Raw genomic sequence first — 18,678 nt, 5'->3', positions numbered from 1 at the left:
CAATTGTTTCTTCTTTACTCTGAATGAATTGCCTTGTGTTTACAAAGGTCAGAAACAAGGAGGACATCATGTTTAGGGCTGGTCTCTATGGTAATTACGCAGCCCTGTCAGAAAGCATTTTATGTGTGAAATGAAGTAGCTTGACTCTTAACGTCAATTGGCACATGTTTTCTGGAAATGTAATGGTATATTTTTTCCCCTTTCTTTTCCTCTGTGCCTATCCTCCACTCCCACCTCCTCTGTCCCTCCTTGCTGTGAAACACTTAGGTCTGGAGCCAGAAAACTCAGAAACAGGTATAAACATTGGCTGCTTCTGTTGTTACTTCTTTTGCTTTATTGGAATTATTTCTTGTTGGCCTGGGAGGAAAAAAGAAAGGGGGGAAGAGGAAGAAAAGAGTTCCCTCCTTTCACTTACCCTGCAACTGGAGGGAATGTGTGATCTGAGTTTTCTTTCCCCTCGCAGACGATTGGAGGTCATCGTCTAACACTGATGCCAATGGGGATGCCCAGCCATCTTCTCTGGCTGCCAAGGGTTATAGGAGTGTGCGTCCAAACCTTTCTTCAGACAGCAAGCCACAGGTAAGCCTTTCTTCTGTCATCCTGAGGGTGATCGTCTGGGTTCAAGCACTGGATTCATGATCAGGAGTCCTGGGTTGAACTCCAAACTTGGCTGCAGATAGGTAAGTTGCTGTGCCTCAGCCTTTTCTACCTTTAAAATGGGGGCAACACCGATGTCAGCAAAGTGTTGTGGAGCTCATGTATTCAGGCACACCACAGTGTTTCCTGGGTGGATGAAGGAGGAGGACAATGCTATTTGCAAGAAAAAAGGTGAAGTAATAATCTCTAATTACTTTTTACTTCATGCTGATTTATTTCCTAGAAATTGCTGTGGGCTGAAATCAGAGTTGCACCCCACATTAGAAATAAAGTATTGGGGAAATGCCTTTCAGTTTTAACACTGTAACTGATAGAAGCCAACAAAGGGAAAGGTTATTTGTACCTGAAGGTCAATTGTTGAAGGCAGTCTGCTAAGAGAAATGCAATGTCTTTTTCTTTTTTTTATTTTCTTTTTTTTTTTTCCTTCTTTTTTTCTTTTTTGGGTGCTCAGTCTGCACAGAAGCAGTCTGGAAGCTGGTAAGGAAACCCTTCATTAGAAACTGGATTCTTGTCCACATAATACTTGATAAAGAAGTCTCAAGAACTCCTGTTCAAACTGAGCTGAAATGGAAGAAATTCCAAAAGGAATGAGCCTGTTGAGAGGCAGAAGCCCTTTAGAACATTTCTGACCAACCTACTTCTCCACTCCCTTGTGTTTCAGGGAAGGGTGGGAGGGGCAGAGGGGCAGCATAAGGACAGCAGATTCTGGAGCAGCAGCTGTAATTTTATGAAGCTTTTCTACATCTGTATCCATGTAACAAGAATAGGTACTTGCCACAACTTGTCATATGTGAATGACTTTTAAAGGATGTCTCTTTCCAAATTTGAATGTTGCAAGCTGCCTTTAAGGCATATTCATTCTCTGGTTTTGACATTTTTAGCAGTGGTTTAGGCAGCCTTTGCCCATAAAGATATAACAACAGGGAATTTTTAAAACCTACTTTCACAGTCTCCAAAGGGTTAATTTGCAAAAATGGAGCTGCTGTTGTCTAGGTGGGTATTTTCTTCATCCAGTAGATCATAGTTTTCAGCTACTGGCAGAAAAGCAATAAATAAAATGAAACCTCTGTGTTGTTATTTTATCTCAAAAGAGTTTGTGTTTCAGAAAAGAGTCACTGTAATTAGAGTTGCAGTAGATAGGTGATTTGGAGTTAGCAAGCTATATGCTGCCAAGTACCAAAACCATTAAAGCTTTTCTTATTATTTACTAGAAGCAGGGTTTCTCTCTTGGTGATCTTGATTCTGGAGGCAAATTCTGATGATCTCATGTCCTCAAGAAACTTTAATTATTCAGATCTTCCTGAAAGCATTTCAGGATGGAAAAATCCTAAAGAGAATTGAAAAGCTGGCCTTCAGAATGAAGAAATGCTGACTTTTTGTTTAGCCAGCTGTGGTAGGCTACAGCACTCTAAGGATGTCTGCTTTCATTAGCATTGGTGAAACTTGGCAATGTTCATTTTTCAGCGGTACACTTAACATGCAGAGATGGCCTTAGAACTCTGAATTTGGCTTTGCAGTTCGAGTGTCCCCAGTGCTGGGAAGTGTTTAGCTGTGCAAACGTGAGTCTGAATTTAGTTAGCCATGATGTTAAATCCTGACTGAGGATGCCACCACACCATCCCAGAGACATGGTGGGTGTTGCTGTGCTGGCCTCTTGAAACAGTACAGTAATGAGAATTACTGAGCACAGAGAGGTTCATGTAGGCAGGGACTTGAGGGCTGGGTTAAGTTTGTGTGCTGCAGTGAGCTGTGCTAAGAAAGAATGTGGGAGACGATGGATGTGAGTTCTGCACTGGCCTTCCAGATACTGTATTTGCTTTTTATTCTTGCTGTATTAAAACCTGCTTAACCCAAGTCTAATGATCAAATTCGTTCTGAGAATGTAATTTTTTTTCCTTCCTTTTTCCTTTCATTTGATGCTGCTTCCTCTCTCCTTCCTACCTTCTTGACTCTGCCTGATCAGGCCCTTGCTCCTCCCCGTCCTCCTCTTCCCAAAGAGGAAAGCTTTGCATGGCGTCCTCGCACTGACACTAAAGCGACCAACCTGTTGCCAGTGCCCATCATGGACTGTGTGTACCTGAATGCACCCAAGCCTTATACACAGCGTGCATCACCACACACCAGTGCACGCTGTTATTTGTCATCGCCTACCCCCTATGGGGCCATCCCCAGTGGGAAGCAGGGCTTGCCAGCAGGGCGTTCTCCCTCCTCAGGCCCCAAAGATGAGGTGCATGCTGGGCAGCCACTCTTGGAAAGTCACTCCTCGTCGGGTGCAGCATCCATACAACACAACCCTGACAGGGCAAATCCCAGTAGTAAGGCTGGAATGAATTCCAGTCATGAGACGAAGGCGGATAAAAAGGTCAGCAAACTATATGTAGCTTGTTTATCTAACAGCACTTGCTCAGGCACATCTCAGAATTCCACTGGCACCACACATGACCCAGCAGCCAGCACCAGTTTGGGCGCTGAGCTCACTCAGGCACCAGCCACCAACATTGTTTCCTCTGTAACAGACACTGAAAAGTCTCTTCCTGCTGCTCCTCCTCCTCCTATTCCTCCCAGGCCGTACTTTTACATTGTCCTCAGCAAAGACGCAGTTAGTTATGGTGCAGGCCAGCCCTCCCGGACCCAGTCATCACCTCCGCAAGCTGTGAGGGACAGAGTGCTAGAGCCCCAGAGCACAGCTGCCACAGAGGACAGGATGAGAAAAGAGCCTTACCTTACCCAGCAGCGACAGCCACCATACAAGGCAATGGGACGCAGCATGGTACATGTTTTCTCCATAACCTTGTTTTCTTTCAGCCAAGCGAACAGTTCTGTAGTTCATTACAATGTTTTCCCTTAATGCTTTATTCCCCTCCTACCTTAATTTCTCAGCACTTGTTGTGCCACCCTTAGTCTTGTGGTCTTTTACTTGATAATATTTAACACCCCATATGTGTCCCCTCAACGTTGATCTTTGTGTTCGTGTGTGTGTTTGTGTGTGTGGTGTTTGTAGGGAGTTGGGTTGGACTGGTGATGCTCTATTTTAGGGAGATGTAAAAGAAGCAAACTCTGTAATGTGTAATGGTTAGAGCTTCTCAAGAGATGGTGAATGCTGGGCTGTTCTTTGGTTTGATTTAGCCTCACTACACAGAACTGGAGATGAGGGATGGTGAGGGGGAATAAAGATTTTTGTGGAAAACACATTGTGTTCATAGAGGCCGGGGCTGCAAGCCTGAAGAAGTATGCCTCCTTAAGGAAAGAAGATCTGCTGGGGCTCTGTATCATTTTGGGTACATTCCTTGCATGACACGATATGGCTGCCTTAGACTAAAGTAACAATCTCCCCCAGTGCATAACAACACCTTGTTTCCTACAGGATGCCACTGCCACCACCTCAGCTCAGCCTGGAGTTATAGTAGTCCCCCTCCTCCAGGTTAATCCAGACAGACAACAAGAAGGCAGCTCCAGCACTCCACCACCGCCTCTGGTTCCTTTCGGGCAAGGCTCCGTATTCCCTGAGATTGTTTCTCCTGGCTCACCCTTGACTTTTCCAACTCTAGACGATTTCATTCCCCCACATCTCCAGAGGGGCTCCCACCATAACCAAGCACCCTCCACATCTGGCACATTACCCTCAGTTTACCCGAAACTGCCATTCTTCTCATCACCACCTTCACTTGTTCCTCCAGTCACGGGGGCTTTGCACAAGGGCTTGAAGCCTGAAATCACTGGAGTCATCTCACATAAAGTAAGCTTGCCAAGTACCCTCCTCGCCCTTTTCCTAAATTTGTATTCCTGGGTTAAAATTACTTTCTCCTTGCAATACTAAACTTGAGGGAGGAGTGATGACTCACTCCCTGCCAGCAGCATGACAACTGAAACCTTGTTTGCGTCCTGTGCTAGTGCATGCAGTTTGCCTGCCTTGTGCAGCTTTGAACTTTCTTTTGACTTCTCACAACATTTGACTTCTCCCTTTGTGCCCATTCTGCTGGGTTGTTTACACCTTAAGAGTCTTCACAGGATTTGCTCAGAATAATGAATCCAGCATAAACTGAATAGCTGCAACTAACTGATCTTTTCAGGCTCCTTTTATAGCATCCTTAATTGTGTTTCAATAACATTTAAAGCAGCAACAGCAGGCTGGTTAAAGGTTAGGGCTGGCTTTCTGTTCCACTTGGAGCCATAAGACCATATGGTCTCCACACAAATCCCTGATAAAATCAGTGTAAGATTGCTGCCAGTATCCAATGACCTACAAGTTATCAGTTACTGTACTAAGAGTCCTCCAAGCATGAAGGTGCTATGTGATCAATTAGGCAGAGTCTCTTCATTTTGGAATTGTTTGTCTTTGAAACTTTTGAGTAATTCGCTAGATTTTGAACTTGGAATTTATTGTGTTCTTCTTGAGTTAGGTTTTGTTTTTCTTTAAGCTCATTACCTATTTTAAAAAGTCCTCAAGGACAAGGAGGAAAAGTAGCTCTCAGTTAAAGTTGTAGAGGAATCAAAAAGTACCCTACCCTCCTCGTGCTGAAAGTCTTAGGGCCGCCTTTTCTTTTTTATGCTTGCTTGTGAGGACAAAAAGTTCAGCAGAAATTGCATTCTCTCATGATGATGCTTGCTCTGCCCTTTGACTCTATAGGGGTCTAGCAAACAGGCATGTGGGCTGGGGGAAAGAAAAAAAAAACCAAAGATGATATTTTCAGAAGTTCTCAGCGTTGGTCTTTCTACTTTTATTGAAATTGGTGGGGTTTTTTATTTCAGAGAGCAGTGAATGAAAGTTTGGATTTCGTGTTTTGATTTTACTTTTTGTTTGTTTGGTGTTATTTGTTTGTTTCTGTTTTGGAGGGTTTTTTTGTGTTGTTTTGGTTTTGTTTTTTTCAATGGAGTCTATCTGCAGATTCCAGAAAAATGTATCAGGAGGCATTCAGAGTCATAGAGGAGCAGTGGAAATTTTGCTATACCTGACTTTCTTGAGATGAGAGTTGAAACATTTTTGGACATGCTTACTTCAGGCCTGTAGTCACCGAGCTGTTTTCCACAATGATTTTTAAATGGTCTTTGTTCACTCTCTTTGGTGACTTCACTGGGGCTGCTGAGCCCATCCTGATCCAGCATCCCTCTTCTTTGAGGGATTCTTATTTGTATTTTAGTTATCAAAGTGAACCTCAAAGCAAATTCTCACTCTTTTCTCTGACTCTCCATCCTCTTTGCTAATTGCATTGTTTGGAATATTATTGCAGTCAGCCAAATGGGGCTGGTCTCTCTCCAGGGGACATCTGTTCCTGAAGACCACTGATTCTCTTCTGTCCCCGTGAAATGTCTGTGGCCTGACCAGCTGCTGCTTGAAGCAAGATCACCTTTATCCAACAGAACAAGATTGTTCTTCCCCATTTCCCCTGCAGGCTGGAGAGGCTGTAGGTGCTTGTTCTGATAATGGCCAATTGGCCAATATGGTCACTATGGTTTATCTCTGAGCGCTGGTGCCAGGCCTTGCTTTGGCCCCTGCCAATGCTGTAAGTCCTTTCATCTGATGCTGGTGTATGTGAAGGGCGCTGAGTTGCACTTAGCCAGAAAAGCATTTTTCTGGAGCAATATTCTGGGCGTATTCAGGGTTTGGGGTTTTTTTTGGTGTTTTTTTTTGTTTTTTTTAATAATCATGAAAATACCCTTGAATGCTCAGCTGATTTTACAGATCAGTGGCTTGCAGCATTTGTGTCTGACAGTGGAGCAGTGGGAGTGCGGGAATTTGGTTTGCTCTCCCATATTCTCTTTGTTTGGATGTTCAGTCCCCATTAAGGGTAATTATGTGTCCAGATTCCTTTAGAAGCTTTGAAAAAATCTCAGTCTAAACAGATGTACATGAGGTCTTTAGTCATCATCCCTTTATCTTAGCCACCTTACCATCTCCTGAAGTCCAATATCTGTGGACTGAGGCTTTTCAAAGGTGAGCTAGGTTTCAAAGTCTCACTGCTGACACAGCCTGTATTTCTACAGAGCAGCCAGAGCTGTGGTGATATCAGAGGTGGGTTTGAAATAAGCAAATAATGGAGTTGGTTGCTTTAGGAGAGCAAGAGCAGCTTGCTGTCTGTGCTCCAGCAGCAAAGCCATCTTCCTTACTGGAGCCCTACTTGTTACGCTCTGTCAGTTTTGGGGCCTTTTTATGTCATTCTTTCATCAGGTAGGTATCACATTATTACCTGAGTGATGGTGCCAACTTAATTCCTTAGACTTTTCTTACCGAACTGGCTGCAGTACTACTGTTTCACTCCAGAACTGCATGAGTTTTGCATGTCTGACTTGCTATGAAAGGAATACTCTTGGAACAAATGTTTGTGTGTGGATGTATCAAGGGAAAGATGTCTGCATCTTTCCCCTCTCCCCCAGCCAGATTTGCTCATTTCTGACACCTTGTGTTTGCTCCAAAGTGTCTGCTAGATGAACTTAGTGCCCTCTTTTGGAGTTGGAGTTGTGAAACCCAGCACCAAATAACTACAGTACTGACTTAGCAAACTAATTTAATTAACAATGAGCAGGGTATGTACAAGTAGCAGGGTAATACTTGTGCTTATGCCTTTTTTACTAAAATTTTCTGTAATTATGCTTCTCATTCAGCCTAAAATGTTGGGGTTTTTTCCAGATGTTCCCAGTGTAGCACCCATCTTCATGCTGCTAATGATGTGTTGCTCTTCTTTTCAGGACCCAGGTCCTGTGCTAAATGAAGTGCCCCAGCCTGGCACTGACTATCCAACCTCCATCACTTCCATCAGCAAGTCTGCCTCTGCCTATCCTTCTACCACAATTGTCAATCCCACTATTGTCCTCTTGCAGCACAATCGAGGTAAGGAGTCTTGCATGTAGATACTTTTGGCTCAAAATTAACAAACTGTTATGCTACAAGGAACTAGAGAATGTGTGTGCTGTTGATAATTAGGTCCAGACTATTAAGGACTAACGAAAATGTCTTAGTGGCTGAAACATACAACAGGCAAGTGAGAGTGATAAGTTTTTTCTAATTAAAACCTGTGGCTCAGAAGCTCTTTGAGACTGGGAGGAGGTGTTTAACTGGTCTGTGGACATATGAATAAGCTATTGCAAAGTAACAGCTGTCAGGTGTCTTGTCATGGAGGAAAAGGTTCTATGCTCCCATATATCTGTAGAAGCAAGGTAGCCTGAGGTAGCTTGAAAAAGTGATTTGCTTCATCTTAGCTACTGCAATGTGAAAGCAGCTGTATTTTCTATTACTGTGGGAGAGATTTGATCTCTGAATTTGTAGCAGAATTTTCCCAATAGTAAATAATCTACTTGCCCACAAGTTTGATCTTGGAAATTTTTTCCTCTCTCAGTAACTGGATCAATTCAAACTCATACTGCAGTAATCCTTGAGCTCTGGATTTGCAAATGAGCAAAACAGCCTTGTTTGAGAACTCCCAGGAATCAAAACCTTTCTCACACATGCTGAATGAACAGTTCTATCTCTCTCTCTCTGGATTTGGAGGGAAACTTTGCATCTCCTTTTTAGTTCTTCTGATGAATAGCATTACCACAGCTTCCCAATTCGTTACGCATCACTAAAGACTGTAACTTTTAACAGGCCAGAGACATGCAGTCCAGTTTGCCTTGATTTCTAGTGGACTTAGGAAACTCCAGGAATCTTGCCACTATTGCTGTGGTTTACCTTTTCAAAGGGAAGAAAAAAATCAGAAAATAGGGTCAAGCCTGCACTCTCATACTGTAACCATTTTAATTATAGTGTTGATGTGCTCCTTTGCAGTACCTCACGAGATTTTTATCAATGCCTTTTAAAAACAGGCTTCAGTCTTTAATCTTGAAGATGGTATTCTCACTGTAGCCCAGCAGAGTAAAGGGGTAATGAGTGCATTATCTCCTCCTTTTTGCTAGCATCTGAAACAGCTTTGCTTATGTTCTTCCATATGAGGACGTCTGGATTCCTCAGCTGCTTCAAAAGGAGAAAATCTGATTTAAGGCAGCCATTTTAAATCCCAAAGCTTTTTGTTGAGTTTCTTGAGGTGGGATATGCTTTTGGGCTTTTATTTCTTTTTTTTAATCAAATTTGGAATATTTTAACAAGGGTATTTTCTCTCTGTAGACTTTAAGAGCATGAGAGGCAAAGTTGTATCATGTGAAGATACATGCACGCTGGTTTTTCAATGGTTGTCACAACGTTTGCTTTCTTCCTTTTCCTGTGGAGTTTCCTTTGTGTTCCAAGACATACTGAGGATGAATGGTCCAGTCTCCAGAACTGCTCCTTTTAGAGCAGAAAATTCTAATTTGCTCTAAAACTCTCACTATGGCTTATATGAACACGCTCATTTTTATTGGACTTCAGTTGTTGTCCTTCAGCATAGTCCTTAGTTACTGTTGTAGTGGAAAGTATTTCTCCATCAGGCAAAGTAAGACATACATTTTTTTCTGCTTTTTTTTTTTTTAATGCATAGTGGAAATACTAATCAGATGTGTCATCTTTCCTGCCCTTTTATTATCATTGTGCCTATTTTGTGAAAGAACAACATCATTGCTAATTTTTGTGTATTCTTCTTGTGCCTCAAACCTATTTTTGAGTCTGAGACAATCCTGTTAATGCTTTTATTCCACTGTAATTTTCTTTCATTTCCCAGCATACGTTGCCTTCTTGTAGGTGCACATTCCCCATCATTTTTTGTGTTGAGGGTTTCCTGCAGTTCCTTATGCTTCCATTCCTATCCATGCTTTATTCCAGCATAGAATTAAGATTTCTTTCTGCTAATTTAGTACTTTTTAAATGGTCCTCAAATCTTAGTTATCTACTGAATTTCTGTCCTGGCTGACATGATTCATTTTTGGTTTCATCTTTATAGAACTTTATCTGTTCAAAACTTGGTTGCTCTCATGGTATATATCAGTTTGTTACTAGGTTAAGTTCCACCTTTCCCTGAATGGTTAGTTATGTTTTGTGATGGAATCAATTCCTTCAAGATGATGTTTAGTAAAAATTCCTTTTGTGTGCTCGGAAATACCCTGTAAATTAGAAATTTCAAGGTCATTTTAATGCAGGAAGTCTGAGGTCTCCAGTAGTTTAGTCTTCCAGATGGATAACGTGACTTCCTTTCTCCTCAGTGGATTATTGATTACTTTTTAAGGAGTTTTAGCTCTCTTGTTCTCTGAAGTGACTGTTGTACCCAGACATCACTTACTTCTTACTACTACTTCTTACTATTTTGTACTTTCATTAATTAACTTTGTACTTTCATTAATCTGCATGTGAGATACTTTGATTTGGAGCCATCAGAGACTTAGAAACAGGTAATGGCATTTGAAGCACAGGAGGTAGATTGTATCCTTTCTTGTCTGCTTGATCTCAGTAAGTTGGAGTGAAAGATCTCAGAGTTTTTTCTGTGGATTTCAGTAGTATCAACTGAATAAAATTCATACTTAGAAACAAATCATTTCAGATCCTCTTGTTTATTTCTAGCAAATTTTGTTTTCAGCACCTTTGTTCTGCACCAAATGTTCTCAAATACTTGTTTCCTATTCCTCCATTTTTTACTCATTTCAAATCTTAGTCTCCTCCAGTGCTGCCTCCTCTGGGGGACCTCTGAGAGCATCTATAATCATTCCTTCACTGTTGCCAGCAGTTTTATCCCTCTGTTTGACCCTTTGTCTGAGAAGCCTACAAGTTTTTGGCTTTTGCTTACAGTCCCAGAGTGCAAGATCAGGAGTGAAAGCCTCAGGTAGCTGGTGTGTGTCTGAGGCTACAGTCTGGCTCTGGTCAGGCAGGAGAGTGAACTAGCAGACACCTCCTTCTGCTTCTATCCATCAGCTGCTCCCTTTCCTACACAGAGATACAAGGGAAAAGGAAATCTCCACTTAGGGTAAAATGTATGTTTGGATTTTTTCATGAAAAGTCTATTAATTCATGGTGTTCTCTCCTCTGTGGAAAAGAGATAGGAAAAAAACTCTCAAGCATTGATTCCTTAAACTAGGTGTTCTTGTCAAAGAGCTCAGTGATTCAAGAGTTCTCCTTGGTGATGCCACTGTCACATTTTTTCCTACTGAGTTCCAGAGATGGGCATCATTGCATTTCTCACTTGCAGCTTCTTATAATACAGTAACCTATTCCTGGGGGCCTGCAAACCTCAGTGAACCCTGAAGCAGGTGTTTCCCATCTATTCTTGTGGCTCAGAGTGCTGACCCTTCCTTTTACCCAGTGCATGTAGGGTTTTTTTCCCCTTTGTTGGCAGCTGTTGTGTGAACATTATGTACAGGACAGGAGCAGCTTGCCATCAGTGTCAGCAGAGCAGAGGGCTGGGGCTAAAGATCAAAGTTCCAGAGGTATTGATGAGGGAACTGCACTGAGGAGAAATACCAGTCTCCCTTGCTGAGATGATCCACTTAGCACAAATACCTGGTGAAGGTGGGTTCCTCTAGAAAACAGCACACACCTGGAGGTTTGTTGCTACGACAGACTTGCTTAGCAAGAGTTCTGTGCCACCCCAAAATGCAGTTATTTCCTGTGCAGGCATTGCATGGCATGGTTTATCATAAATATATAACAGGTGTGTTTAATATAGTGAAGTTTTTTGATCTCTAACAATATGAGCTTCCAAAAGTGTTTGTGCTTTTTATGTCAGTAAAATATTTTATTCTTTTCAAATGGCTTTCATGCTTTAAAGAAAAGAATTAGGGAATTAAAAACAAAAAAACAGAGACTATAGTGTTAAGCATTCTTGGTTTATTCCCAGCTGTGATTTGGATAAGTCATTTGGACATCCTTTTAGAAAGCACTAACTTTAGGGTGGTCAAACTTGCTGAGACATACCACAAATACTCCAGTCTGGGAGCTCATTAATGAAAAGCCTCTAACCAAGGGCATTGTTTCGAGAATAAAAGCCTTCAAGCTGTGTCTGTGCACAAATCACTGAATCTGTGGCTCAGCAATATGTGATGAGACTCAGCAAGCACCAACAATAACTTTATCCCTTCCTATATCCTTTTGAAATCCTACAGCAGTATTATTTCAAAAAGTACTTCATGATAATGGTAACAAAGTTATCAGGTTGCGTGGCTCTGTGAATTTTTACTGGTTTTAAAATTGTCTTCTGTCCAGTGTTTTATTCTCTGATGTTATGAAAAAAACAAAATTTAAATGTGCTTTTTTGCAAATGTGTTGGTCACTGCATCACGAGACTTATGTTATCCCACAAGGCTGCTGTGTGAAGAAGGGACTGTGGGCTGTCACTTTGGCAGGGTATTTGAATTCTCTCCAGCAGCTGCTATCATTCTACAGTGTATTTCTTGCCTGTCAGAAATGCAGCACCAGAGCACTTGCTGTTTATGTCTCACAAGTTTGTTCTGTATTTCTTTTTGTTCTGTTTCTTCCTTTACCACAGAACAGCAAAAAAGGCTTAGTAGCCTGGCAGGTATGATGTGAAAGGTCTGCTACCCCCCAGCTGCTGCCTCTGCTGGAGCAAAGCTGCTGCTCTGATAGCTTGTGGGGTGCCATAGCAAACACACTGCCCAGAAACTCCAAAGAAATATACCAAACTCCTAAATTACTCATCTATTTGTCTTAAGTCACAAAACTTACCAACCTTTTAAACACAAGTCCTTTAGTTCTGAGTTTTGCAGGGCAGAATTGAGTTTGCTCATGGTACCAAGAGATCAATGCATTGCTATGCACGAGCCTTTCCTCCACTCTCTGCCCCTGTCAGATTTCTACACATTTAATGGCTTTGGGCAGGATAGTGATGTGCATGTGAATAAACTTATCTTCCTCTCTTCAGTGCATGCAGTGATGTAAAAATTGTAGGATTTGCAAAAGTCTTGATGAGCCAGACTAAAATTGCAGGTGTTTTCTCTGAAGGAAATCACATAGAAAAAAATTCTTCCCTGAGTCTAAGGGTCACTGTTCTGCAGAGCAGAGCTTCAGAACAACCTGAAGTCCTTTGGTGATGCCTGCTGCTACCGCTGGGTGTCAGCTGGGCAGTGTCAACGAATTCCAGTTTGGAAGCTAGGCAATCTGAATAAATTAGTTATTTCCCTTTATCTTTATTCCGACTCCTGTGCAATCATAGCATATGTATGCTTAGGCAACATTTGTTGATTACACACTCTGATTAGGGCATGGAAATGAATTGGAAACATTCTGTCTGCAGCAAATGGGATTGTCAAACAGGTTAACATAATCTGTTAAAAAGTAGTGCACCGCTACCACACACCATGCTCCTTTAGGTTAAAATTGGCAGAAAAAGATGTACAGGAGACTGTATTACTGGTGCTTTTTGATGAAGACTGAAGTTACAGAGTTAATAATTAGTCAAAAGAAACAGTTCTTGAAACTAAAATTTTTATCTTGTGTGACAGCTGAGACTGTACTGAGATGTGTGATGGTAACTGCCTGGGAGATGCTCACCTGCTTTTGCTGGCATCAGGCATTTTCTTGAGAGATTTCCTTCAGTCTAGCTGCTAATCACAACCAGCAGTGACAGTCTGTCTCATCAACCACGTGCTAGCATTTTTGCCTTAGAAGAGTGGAATATGGTGGTGGTGTGAAATGCTGGGATGAGATAAAAATCCCCCATTATCATTTCCAGATTCAGTGCCAGACAGATTAGTTTCTGATAAAGTTGATTCAGCACTTCTACGGGACAAGCCAGTTCAGGAGACTGTGCCAAGTGAGAAGAGGGCAGTGGAAGAAAAGAGAAGCACTGTCAAGAGCCCTCACCACATGGCTGATACCTCTGTGGATGATATTGGAATTCCACTGCGGGTAAGACAACGCTGAGCATGTGGTTGAGGCACAAAACCCGGGATAGATTCTGCCTACCTTAGGACTGAGGGAGCTCATTAAAGCTGCAGAGATTTAAGGGACACTAGAATTCTAGTTCCAATCTATTTTATGATTAATTATTCCATTTGCTATCTATGACCTGTTGCAGCTGTTTTGGGGGAAAGAAAATTTAAAATTAGTATTTCTTCTGATAATATCTGAAAATAATGTTTTCTGCTCCTGTTTCCTTCCCATCTAGCAGCTGAACTAGAGTTTTGTCTCATTTTGGCTATCTTAGAGGCAGACACCTCTTTTAAATGAGATTACATTCATTCAGTGTTCAGGGGAAATGAAAAGAATTATTAACCTATTCTTACAACTCGTTTCTGGAATGACTTAAACACTCAGTGTTTCTAATTGTCCACTGAATACTTAGGAAATTGGTATGTATGACTAAAACAGGCAAATTGTTTAATTTTAGATGTCAAACCAGATTAATGTACAAAACATTTCATACAATCTGCAGTTCTAGAGAGGTTACAACCTGCCTCTGAAAAGCTTTTACATTGTTACTTACTTGAGTGAAACATCATTTGAGACAATATATCTGAGTGAAATAATTCATATTTCAGAATATTAATACCATACCGCTTTCACGCAGAGTGTAATTTTTTTTCATTGCTAGAAATTTTGTTATAAATATGAAAGGCTGGGAAAGTAATTGTTGATTATTTCTATGTATGTTTACTTTTCCAATAGAATACAGACAGATCAAAGGACTGGTACAAGACTATGTTCAAACAGATCCACAAGCTAAATAGAGGTACTGTAGCACAGATGTTTTTTATTTATTTTAAAAGTCCACCTTGATGACATTTTGTTTCATTCATATAAAGAATTGTACTGGATGTTAAATAAAAGTGTTTTATGTTAATTAGTGTTTGCTCTGCATCACAGAAACTCAACCAATGTATTTGAAATCTTTGAAGTCAAAGGTAGGAGAACAGTGAAGTCCAAAGAAATGTCTGAGTTGTTCTGAAAGGTGAACTGCAGTACCCTCACGAAATCAACTATACTGTTTGAGACTAGAAAAGCTGATAACAATTCCATACTAAGAGAAGGAATATCCCTGAAGTCCAGTTTTGCCAGCTAATCCAATCCACACACTTTTAAAATCCAGTAGGTTATCTCTGAAACTCCTCTGTGCATAAGAGAAAACTTTTTACGCTGCTAAGCTTTAGTACCTGCACAAGAATGATTTGAAGTTCTCTGAAACCAGTGGAAAGGTTTCCATTAATTTTTGGTGAGTTCAAAATCTGATCTCTGTGTTTTCAAAACCCTAATCTTTCTGCTTTGAAAACCTAGAATTCTGGTGAGCACTTACAAACTTCATAATGGTGAACTCTCAGGGGATTCCCACCCTGGGGTACTTCTATGTCTGACTGCTGACACATTCACATTTTTCTTCTGTGTGAGAAATGGCTGCAGTAGCACTTGCAACGCTCTGAGCAGCCTGACATGCAGGCAAGTGCAGCTCAGATCTGTGCTTCTGTAACAAAATGTAGAGCATGCAAAACTGGAGCTCTGTTTGCTGCAGGTGCTGTCCTGATGAGCTTTATGCATAGATAAATGCTGTGCTGTAGAGGATGGAATGAGGAGGAGTTGAGCTATTTCCTAATCCTACTGCTCCTAACAGAGGTTCTTTAGCTCAGCTGAAGCCCATGCTCAGATGGAGGAGAAAGAGTTCAGTCCCCTTGGCTTCCTTGGTCTCTCACAAGGCCCAGACATGCAAGGCAGCAATGAACAAAGAGGCTTTCTAGATTGTCACGCTAGAACATCAGCACGAGAGGGACTGCAGTCAGCTTGAATGGATTCTTGGCTCGTCCTTCTTCCCCTTAAAATCTGTCCTCTCTGTTCTTTTTTGCAAATCATGCTCCTCTCCTTAGACAATCCTGAAGAAAACCCTTATTGCCCTACCTACACATTTCCTGAACTTCCTGAAATCCAGCAAAAAACTGAAGGTACCAGAAGTTTAGTCAGAGTATCTGTTGTCTTGTGCTTTGAGTTAACTGTACTATAGTGCCCTAATATTAACTAGATTCAGGTTCCAGTTTTCTGTTACGCTGTCTGGAAATTCAGTTATGCCCAACATACCTTCTTGTTTGATGCATAAAATAACTAAATCTTTGCTAATCCATTAATCATTTTTTAAAGTATGATACCATTTACCCTAGTGTTATTAAAGTAGGGAATAAAATCATATGGTGATACAAGTTGGGGGATGAAGGAGAACCTCCACTTCATTGTGGATAGTTTCAAAACCCACTGCTTTTCTCTGCTGCAGAAGACAATCCTTATTCTCCTACATACCAGTTTCCTGCGTCTACTCCTAGTCCAATATCTGAAGGTAATAATAAAGGTCCATATATATTTTTTTTCTGCACAAATGTTGCCTTATCAATTTATTTTATTCCTAGAGTCTTTTCTAGTTGCTGAGCTTTATGCTGCCTCATAATGATTTGCTGCACTCTAAGCATTGCCTTGACTGTATGATGCCTTTTTGGCTTTGCAGTGCTCCTCTGGCTTTGTAACTACTATTTGACTAATGCTGAAAACTTGGGGTTTGCTTGGTTCTGTGCACTTATCAGTTGCGTGTGCAGTGATTATTTAACATGGCTAGATTGCTGACTTTACATGTAAAGATGGGTTTAACTGAGATTTCTCCCCCTCCCCTTTCAAATCAATAAATTTCATTAATCATTTGCTTTTGGTTTTTAATATTAACATAGTGTTAGGGCCAGACCCAGAATGTCACTGAAGCATATTAGTAAAAAGGCTGCTTGCTTCAGTGGGTTTTGAATCAGTCCCTTTGTGTAGTCTTTTAAAATAAAAATAACTTGGTAACATAGGTTCAGGGCTGGTCTTAGGTGCACTTGGCATATCTAGGCAAGGGCAGAGTTTGGTCTCATCAGCACATCTTTCAACTTGAAATAACATGTCTTTACCTTATCTCTTCATGTGCTCAGCAGATTCCTTTAGACTTCATATTCAAATCAGAATAATTTGTAGTCATATTTCAGGGATGGTGAAACAGTGTCTGTTGCAGTGATAGTGGTGTGACTGCAAAATATTTATATACGAGAAACACTGGAATCTGCTGCACACATTGGGTGTGCAGACATTTCCTGACTTGAGAAGTTATTAGTGACAGCCTTGTTGACTTGGTGCTTTGATGACACTTTAGATCCTGCAGTCTAGGAACTTGCCTACTTAGCCTGTGCCTCAAGCCAACCCTGGTGACACTATTGATTAACCATTTTATTCAAAGTTTGTATTAAACATCTGGTGGGTTTTGTGTAAGAAGAAAGCATGCAATATGAGCTGAGATACTCAAAGAAGGCAAGGAAATATAAGGTGTATTTCACTATTAAAATGAATGTGGATGGAGTGTCATACAGGTATCTAAGATACTTGATAATTTCTTAGTGAAAAGTATTAGGTGAAGAGTCCTGTCTTGTAATTCAGGGTAAGTAATTTTCTCTTGGCAGGATGGTATGTGGGTATGTGTGAGAGAGAAACAGTTTCAGTAATTAATGGATAAAAGAGTTTTACAGAGAATATTTCCTTGTTAATAATGAAGTTTGAAAATCCATTTTACTCATCTGGACTAAAATAGTTTGCAAACCCTGTGATGACAATACGTTAAAGAGTCTGTTCTCCCATAGATGTCTCCTATGCACTTAGAAATGTGCATATGAAAGTAATTTGCTGGTTTATATGGTTGAAATTTTATTGGACAAAACACTAACTTTTATTCTCAAAACATTGGGATACATTTCTCTGATATTTGCTTGGATTCTTTTCTTGATAAGAAATACAAAATATTTGATTATGTAGATGAGTTGGAGGGGCTGCAGTACATGTTTCATGTTTAGAAAACCCTTCAAAGATCCATAATCAGTGGCAGTGTTGATCCAGAGATGGGTTGGAGCCTCACTTTCGTACAGTTAATGTCAGAATGGATTGATGCATAAGATCTCCTAGAAACATCAAGATCTGGGCTCCCTTCAAAAATATATTCATAATTTCTAAAAACATATTGAATATGTCCAGTCCATCAAATGGAATCCAACCCTGCAGATTCTCTACCATCTTGAGGGAAACAGCCCCTCTTCTTTAAAGGAATCAGATTTTGAAGTTACAAACTTGTGATAACCTGCTTTGGAAAGAAGAGTTCCATGGATAGATTGCAGTTCTGTGAAACAGGTGCTTTAATACTCAGTTCTGATTTACTCTTTAATGTTATCAAATCATTCCTGTTTTCTGTTTCAGTGTTTCTTGTGTAAAAAGGAAAGAAATGTAGACACTCTTCTTCCTGAGATACTCAGAGACAAGACATACCTATTCTCTCATTATTGTAGATATTAGAATATAAGAAATTGGAAAAGAGCCATTATCTGAAGTGAACTTTTTATTCTATGGTTTTCTTGTTTGAATGATGAGCTATAATGAGTATTGGTAGGATTTTTTTTTTAAGCAAGTAAATAAATTATCTTATTTTGATTACCAGCACTAAATAAGATTATTAGAGGTGAATAGCTGTGAAGGTATTTTTAGACATTTGTTTATCTGTATTTGTAGGGACTACTGAGAGTTTTGTGATTTACCAAGTATTTTTCTGTCTGAGTAAACCAAAGTTGTATTTAAGAATACAAGTCATTTTTGTCAACAATTCAGTGTAATATAAATACTTGGTTTTCATCATTAAGGTTTAAAACATGGGAATTGGCCTTCTTACTTGAAAGTTATGATAAGCATACTAAGACTCAATAATCATCTTTTTGGAACTTTAACCTTCTAATTCATTCACCAAGAGAACTAAAGAAGATAGGCTAGAAGTTTAGACTACCCTGAGCCTTCCTGAAAGGCTTTATGAAGGCTTGAGTGCAACTTCAGGTCAGCTGTGTTAGCCAGATTGGTTTTATCCAGCAGATGAGATTGGCTGTAGCATTTGATTGATGTCCTCCATGAGAGAAACTTTGATAATTGTTTCAAGCTGTTGATGGTCATCACTAAATTCACATAACACTATTTTTAATTTTTATTTTTAATCTAGTTTGTTCTAGCTACATCTTCTTTGATTTTATGTCTTTTTCTCTGCCACATTTAGTAGTTTCTTTGCAGAGGTATTAGTAACACTTTGGCTCACAATTCTCTTTGCAGTCACAGAATCACAGAATATTCTGAGTTGGAAGGGACCCACAAGG

General features: G+C 40.4%; 1 protein-coding gene across 1 annotated transcript in view; it reads left to right on the top strand.

Annotated features, from left to right (window-relative positions):
* The window catches only part of SORBS1 (sorbin and SH3 domain containing 1), a 74,364-nt gene that overhangs the window by 15,811 nt on the left and 39,875 nt on the right, over positions 1–18,678 (top strand). The window contains exons 6-15 of the mRNA XM_062496767.1: positions 268–294; positions 464–579; positions 2,621–3,427; positions 4,022–4,393; positions 7,342–7,483; positions 12,033–12,062; positions 13,236–13,411; positions 14,171–14,234; positions 15,358–15,432; positions 15,756–15,818. Of these exons, the coding sequence (XP_062352751.1) occupies positions 268–294; positions 464–579; positions 2,621–3,427; positions 4,022–4,393; positions 7,342–7,483; positions 12,033–12,062; positions 13,236–13,411; positions 14,171–14,234; positions 15,358–15,432; positions 15,756–15,818 (1,872 nt within the window). The remainder of the gene's footprint in view (positions 1–267; positions 295–463; positions 580–2,620; positions 3,428–4,021; positions 4,394–7,341; positions 7,484–12,032; positions 12,063–13,235; positions 13,412–14,170; positions 14,235–15,357; positions 15,433–15,755; positions 15,819–18,678) is intronic.

This window comes from Cinclus cinclus, chromosome 7 (genome assembly GCF_963662255.1).
Source record: "Cinclus cinclus chromosome 7, bCinCin1.1, whole genome shotgun sequence".
NCBI lineage: Eukaryota > Metazoa > Chordata > Aves > Passeriformes > Cinclidae > Cinclus > Cinclus cinclus.
This window is presented reverse-complemented; position numbering and strand designations above follow the sequence as displayed.